This window comes from Catharus ustulatus, chromosome 1 (assembly GCF_009819885.2).
Source record: "Catharus ustulatus isolate bCatUst1 chromosome 1, bCatUst1.pri.v2, whole genome shotgun sequence".
Lineage (NCBI taxonomy): Eukaryota > Metazoa > Chordata > Aves > Passeriformes > Turdidae > Catharus > Catharus ustulatus.
The window spans coordinates 135,852,941-135,860,185 of NC_046221.1; the positions used below are offsets into that span (position 1 = coordinate 135,852,941).

Genomic DNA, 7,245 nt, shown 5'->3' on the forward strand with positions numbered 1-7,245 from the left:
GGATAATTTCCTGGGTAGAAAATCTGACCATGCAAAACTGCCTTGGCTAGAAAATTAGGTTTCACCTGATCAAGAGTATTACACAAATTTCAAAGAACACTAAAGTCACCTCACAAGAATGAGACAAAACTGTTCATCCACTACTTGTGCAAGATGCTTTGATTTAAGCTAATTTCCACCAATAAAGGTTTGACAAATCAAACAAATGAAAATGCTTTGCTAGAATAAAGTAGCTGTTTATAATACTGAGTTACAGAAAAGATTACTTTTCTGCCTTGCTAACACACATTACAATTTCTTTTTTATTACACATGGCATACAAGGAGCACAGATGTAAGAACTGTGAACATCCTTCACCTTACTGAAATACTGAGGAGCCTCTTCAAGTAAGATTTACCTAACAGTATTATCAAAGTTGATCTCTGTGCCCAGGTACCTTCGAGATGTATTTCTTGTCATGGGCTCCAAGTGTACTGCGGTCACAGCAGCACTTTCCAAAGTCACATGATCATGGCCACTTTTGTTTTCTTCTTACTCAAAATAATGCTATTTTAACAGTATTTTTTGTTATCCTATATCCACTTTGTAGGCAGCTGTCCTAAACGTAGAGTCACTACATGGCATGCTCACATTCCATCAGCCCCTTACAACAAGCCCAAAGGATGAGTAATTAGCACAAAGTTTTTGGTTGTGAATGCATTTTAAATCATGTTATTTATAATTAAGCATTCATTCACTAAAATAAAAACTCATTGTGGTCCAAGTTCCTTTGCTTTACTACAGTAGAATGTAAACTCCAAAACTTGTAAACAAAATACAGCAAACACTTTGTTCATGACATGTCATGAACAAATTACCAAAATGTGTTGTCTCCTCAGGTGTCAGTTTTCCTCTCTTGCAGTGACTGATGGTTCCCAGTGTTATTACAGAAACAGATTGATCTTTTTAATGAGCTAGTTTAATAGACTCCAAAATCTCACCGTGGCTGCTCATCCGTGTCAGACCATATGCACCAAGAAAACATTCAGTAAAACACAAAGCTCGGCTGTCAGATTGCTCTATAAAACCTCACATACAGTACACTTGGATATGCAGATAAATAACCAGAATTGGAAAATGGATATGCAAAAAAAGGTTCTGAAATTATAAGCAGAAAAAAATTACTGAATATGGATTTTCTTTAACAAAAAATCATGAGGTAGCTGTAGTTACATGTAATGCATGTTCCACTTTCTTTGCCTAATCCTCCACTGTACTCTGCCTCTACTGGAACCAATGGTATGCAGTTAGCCATGCTCAAATGAAAAATATAAATGTGTATGTATATATATAACATATACATTACATGCAATGGATGCCTGTGTATAACTATATAGCTATATATCTATATCATATACCATGGGAAGTGAAAAAGATAACACAGTTTACCTCAGTAAGACACACATCTTCAATCAAAATTACTCTGGCTGCACTTAGTTTTCCTGGAAAGATGTGGCCTTTTAACAATTTTTTTTTCATTTACTAGCCATGGAGTCACAGTAAACCCTTCCCTTAAAGTATGTCTGATACCTTCTGCTGACTTTTTATTAGTATATTCGAAAATTACTTCTATTTCTAAACAAAAGGTATATATATTTCCAGATGTTTCCTCGTGCTCCTCTGTAAACAATTAAAATAATTAATAGTGTAATGAGTATAAAGCCAGACAAGTATTTGGTTTCAATACTCACTCAGTCTAGGCATGTTCTGCCTCTGAGGACAGTTTTTTGTGGTTGATTTACTTACATTATCCAAATTAAAATGTATGCAGACTCCAATTCAGTAAATTTAAGAATCTTTCCAAAAGCATCTTGTTCTTTTTACTAAATCTGCTGCACAAATGTTCTTGAGTGCACAAGACAACTCCACTGAACTTGGCTTAGCCAACACTACCACTTTTTTTTTCTGTATAGTTTTTATTATAGTCATAGGCAATGGAGAAGTAGATGTGACTAACCAGTGACAGGGTTTCCTGACACTGAAAAAAATCAACTTATTTTTTGAGCTTAAGGTACCATTCCAATGAGTACATTGGGTGGTCTCTTTTCACGTGAGCATTTTTCATTACAGCAAACAATTGCAGAGTCAAAAAGAAAGGATGGGTTTTCCAGAAACACCACTTCCCCAGAACTAAGGAGCTGAACTTCAGGCTGCAGCTACAGAAGCTGCTGCGCCTTGGAGTGCGAAGACCAGTGGAACAACCCACACCACAGCCTCCCTGGACCCTAGGAATTCAAACACAGGCTCTTACCCACAACAGTGGAAGTTAAACTGTCTACCCTTCACCCCAAAAAGTGCATTACTACCTGTGGAGGAACTGAAGGTTCCTCAAGTTGTTCACAGCCTAAGAGAGACTTCAGTTGTGAAGTCAAAGACATCTGACTTTGCAAGAAGAGACTTAGGAATTTCAAGAGCACCTACATATTTTAACTAAAAGGAAATGCTGAGAAGAAAATTCATAAGCTACACCCAAATCTCTCTAGGTCTGGGCCTCAGTTTTAATTAAAAGATGAAGGCTGACTTTAAAATCCAATATTCTCCTGATCTGCCGGTGCCTTTTAACTGTTTATGTCCTTTTTGTTACAAAACCAACACAAGGTCTTTCCATTACAAAGTTCTTGTCCTGGTCTCTACCTGTGTCACCCATCTGCTCCCTGACAAGCAGGACTGAAGATAATGCAGGTGAGACTGTACTTACTAGAAAATAACCAAAATTCAACACTGTCAAACAGGGTCTCAAAGAGAGGGAGCATGATTCCAAATTCCAAGGATGGAAAGCAAAGGAAAAGACTTTTGCATTTTTCCTTTGTGGCCTTATGGGAGATATGAGTAATACTGCTCTCTACTAACAGGGGAAAAAAAAAGTGGGTTAGGGCTCTCAGGAAGGCACATACCTCTTTTCCTCTGTATTTTGTCATGCAATACTTCACTGGCTTATGGGATAATTTCATGTTCTCTCCCTCCTTGTAGGAAAAATGTTGTGTCTGTTACTGATATCAGAGTACAGCATGCTGACATTTAAGTTATTCACAGGATATTAAGAGGCCTTTTTAACAGCTGTTTCAGTATACTATTCTTTAAAGACTGAGGATATGCAGAACTGCCCCAAGGTGCTAAATTTCAGCTTTGGAAAAGTTATTTCATTGCACAGAGTAAGAGAATACATGTAAAACGTCCAAAAATTAATCATCTTTCTGGGGTGCAGAAACATGCTTGGGTTAATCCCAATAGCTGCTTCAGTTTGGTCTAGTTGTCTGGAAAAAGTGGTGAAAAGAGGGCAGCTACATATAAAAAAGACCTCTTCTGCTTGTACCTTAATTTTCTCACTAGTCCATAGTGATTTTTCTGAAACAATCTCAGGCAAACTAATTTCAAATACTTTCATATCTTTTTCTATGTAATGGCTATGTGACTTTAAATTTTACTATTCACTTCTGGCTATGAGAAGTCTTAAGTTTTACTGTGAGCTTTCAGACTTTGTTTTATCTTTATTTTTGTGCCATTCAAGCCTATTACAACACAAAAATGTCACCTGTACAAAGTTATGAGGTTTCTTGACTTTGCAAATAATCTTTTTCATTTAAAGGATAGCTAGAACACTTGCATACCTCAGGCATATAGGTAGTGGTATTTGGCAGAACAGCATAATAAAAGTTTCCACACTGTAAAACTCATAGCAAACAAATCAAAGAAAAATACAACACCTGAGTTTCCCAAAGGTAAAATGTAAATGCCAGTTGAATTCCTAAGATTAGCATAGGAAGATAGTTAAAAGTAAATAACCACAAGAGTCATTTCCTTGTAACACTAACCAAAGAACTTTATTTGAAAAAATAAAAACTGTTCCATACCCCTAAAGCTACTGTACTTCACACACATGCATTCACTTGTCCCATTTCTGCATGGACTCTTCTCAGCTAAACAACAAAACAGATTTCAGTGAACATTTCTCCTCTTTGAAAGAAATATCCTTATGCATATTCGATGTATGGATATGGAAATATGGCACAGCAGAAGAAGTCAAAGCCCTGAGTGTGCTCTGGGATTTGCCTTTTACTTCCCAATATAAATGCCGAGCGACTCTCCTCACATTAAATGTTGCGTTCAACAAAACGTCAGATGCAAAGGACTTGCATATGGAGCTGGCATAATCTGCTGCCTGTGACTTCATGACAGAAATACTGTGTACAAAGTAATACAGTACTGGCTGACCATTACTTCTGGGTGGATATGACCACAGTGTGTCCTGAGGTGAATGAATCAGTGTGTGCATGCAGTATATTTACATACTCAGGAATATATATGTGAAGGTAGCTGTCTCTCTCTATATATACATGTAAGTATGTAGACATGAATAAGCAGGACCTGTTATAAAAAGGCATGGGATAATGATTTTAAGCTAGTAAGAGACTAGATTCAGACTAGGTAAAAGGAAGAAATTTTTAGTACGGAAGGTGGTTAAACACTGGCATAGGTTGCCCGGAGAGGTGGTGGATGTGCCTCTCCAGAAACATTCACGGCCAGATTGGACTGAAGGCACCCAGGGACCACCATCCAAGTAACCCCCCACCCCACGCTGTGCTGGTGGAGCTCAGCACCTCGGGCTCACAGACACTCTGGGCAGGATAGGAAAGGTGGGTGGTGCTCACCTGTCTGGAGTTCGCCTCTTCCCGTTTTCGTTCACATCGAGAAGCAGCTCTGAGGAGTCAACAGGTGAGGTGGTGCTGGCATCCAGAAGCAGCTGTTCGTGCTGGGCGAGGTACTGGGCTGGGTTCTGCTTGGCTAGCCTTGCACAGTGCAGCAGCTCCCGCTGCAGCAGGGGCAGATTGGCCTGCAAGAGTGCAGCACACGTTAAGAGGGCAGTTTGCAAGCAGTGTCAACAGAGATGAAGAAGAAACATCAAAAATCAGAGGAAAGCCTGCTTTGAGTTGCATCTGTTGCCATCATTCCCAGCTAGGTTTGTCCTTAGCTGCCTGAAAGCAGGCAGCCTCCAAAAGTGGCTATAGCTGTTCTAAATATGCATGGAAGGATGGGAGTTTACCAAAAATGTAGAAGAAAACTGTAAATGCTGTGAGAAAACCATGTCGGAGTGCCACATATAAAGAAGGAAAAAGCATTGTATTGGCTGACTTCTGCTTTCTCACTATCTAACCTGATCTGCTATGGGGCAGCTATTGTCAACAAGTGACAATCCTTTGTTTCCCATTCAGATTGCAGTTAGTACTCAGAAATTGTCTGAAACTAAGGGATCTGCAATTCCAGAAGCTGCCTCAGTCACCATCCTTTGAGGGCCTTGGGGAGAACAGGATTGAGAATAGAACTGCCCTCAGCTTTCCCATTACACTTGCAGTTGCACATTAAGATAAAGATTACAACAAAATTTCACATTCCAGAGCTTCAGTTAATCACCTGGAGGGCTACAGTCCTCCTCCTAGCCAGCTGTAGCTTGAAGAATTTCTAACTGTTCTTTCATGGTGCCACTGGGACTTGGGTCATGGCCTGGAGATTACCAGGACTCAGACAAAGAGAACCTAAAATGCTCGTTGAGCCCTGGGCAGCACATTTTGCCCATCTATTGGAGTCATATTTAGTCATACTTTCTGCCAGAACAGATGGAACTGTATGTCCCTTCCTGCTGTAGAGATAGTTACACATCTTTGGAAACATCTTCCTTTCTTAGAAGCACATGCCAACATCAATACTAAGAAAGGCCACTCATTTTTACCTAATTATTTTTTGTACCATAAAGTGATGTGCCTTGACCTCTCTTGTTCCTTCACTACTGCACAATGACTTTTCACCTCAGAATTTTCAAGTGGATTAAATTTCAATTGGATTAAATTTCATAACCCTTAGAAACTAAAGATAAAACAAAGAACTTCAGTAGTTTCCTTTGCTTTTGAAATAACTCTCACATAAAACAAACAAACAAACAAACAAAACTAAAAAAACCCTTATTTTTAGAGCAGGAAAATACTTCTGAAGTCAAAAAAGTTCTGAAAGTAATGTGCAAGGAACCGAACAAAAACAGATGTTCTGAGAAGCTTTGAGCCCAGGATCTTGGTAAATTACTTTGTTAGCATTGGAACAATGGCAACTGCTCCAGCACCTGTTGCTGTACTGGAAGAGCAGAACCACCGTGTCACAAAAAATGCCAGAATAGTCAGTACATATTAAACCTTTAACAGCGGAGAAAAAACTAGGAATTGCTATCAGTTATTCATCTTAGGGTAGAAAGACAGTTGGTTGTGGAATATGGAGAAACATTTTGTCAAAGAACCAAATATTTATTTTCTTTCAGTTATCAGAGAGATTGACTGACTATGCCATGAGCAGTGTTTTTCACCTGTTTGTATTTCACTGTTTCTTTAAAAAGCTCACTCAGAATACAAGACACCGAACTACCTGAACTGCCTTGCATGGTAGAAAATAGCTGGAGAAGCTCACAAATATTTACAAATAAATACCTGGAAGAAATAAAAGAATCAGATCTAGTATTTTGACTAGTGGTGCATACTTAAAAGATCTTAGCAGACCTGTGAGGTAGAAATGTGAAGACCTGACTTAGGACGTGAGTAAAGAAGGAAGAAACAACATATTTCTGTTCCTTATCCACTATCACAAACAAAAAAGGACCTTTTTAATGCATACATACTCCTAGAGACAGCCAAATTTTGAACTGTTCAGCAAAAAACTGTGATTTATTTTACTTGTTTACATTCTCCTAAAGAAATGTTTATTCTTGCCCTTTAACCATAAACACAAACATTTGCAGATAAATGTATCTAAATAGATTGAACAAATTTTTTTTGCACAGAACAAGCATGAACAGTTTTTAATACGTTTACACAACATGGATATAGTCAATTGCTTTATGTTTTAGAAGTTAGTATAGAAAACTATCATTGACATGCCTTATAATTTGGGCTTGTAATAGCACAAAGTAGTATTTGGACAAATACATAACTCGAAATCAAGAAAAGCAGTATTTAAAAATTTATAGTTCAGCTCAAATATTTTCAACCTGCTCAAAACATTATTCTAAACAATCTTTACCAAACCATATATTAATAAATTATTAGTTTGTTGGGAGAAGATTAATCAGGACCTCTCTATAGGTAGGTCAAATGTGCAGACTGCTTTTGGTCATCATGGCCCTGATACACAAGAACTAGTTTTTGGGAAGATAACGAGAACTAATTTTGA

At 38.1% G+C, this 7,245-nt stretch overlaps 1 protein-coding gene across 6 annotated transcripts in view; it reads right to left on the reverse strand.

The window, feature by feature from the left end:
* Nucleotides 1–7,245, reverse strand: part of RUNX1T1 (RUNX1 partner transcriptional co-repressor 1) — a 115,270-nt gene that overhangs the window by 32,122 nt on the left and 75,903 nt on the right. For all 6 annotated transcript variants that reach the window (XM_033056986.2, XM_033057015.2, XM_033057005.2 and 3 more), the window contains one exon: nucleotides 4,689–4,870. In XM_033056986.2, the coding sequence (XP_032912877.1) occupies nucleotides 4,689–4,870 (182 nt within the window). The remainder of the gene's footprint in view (nucleotides 1–4,688; nucleotides 4,871–7,245) is intronic.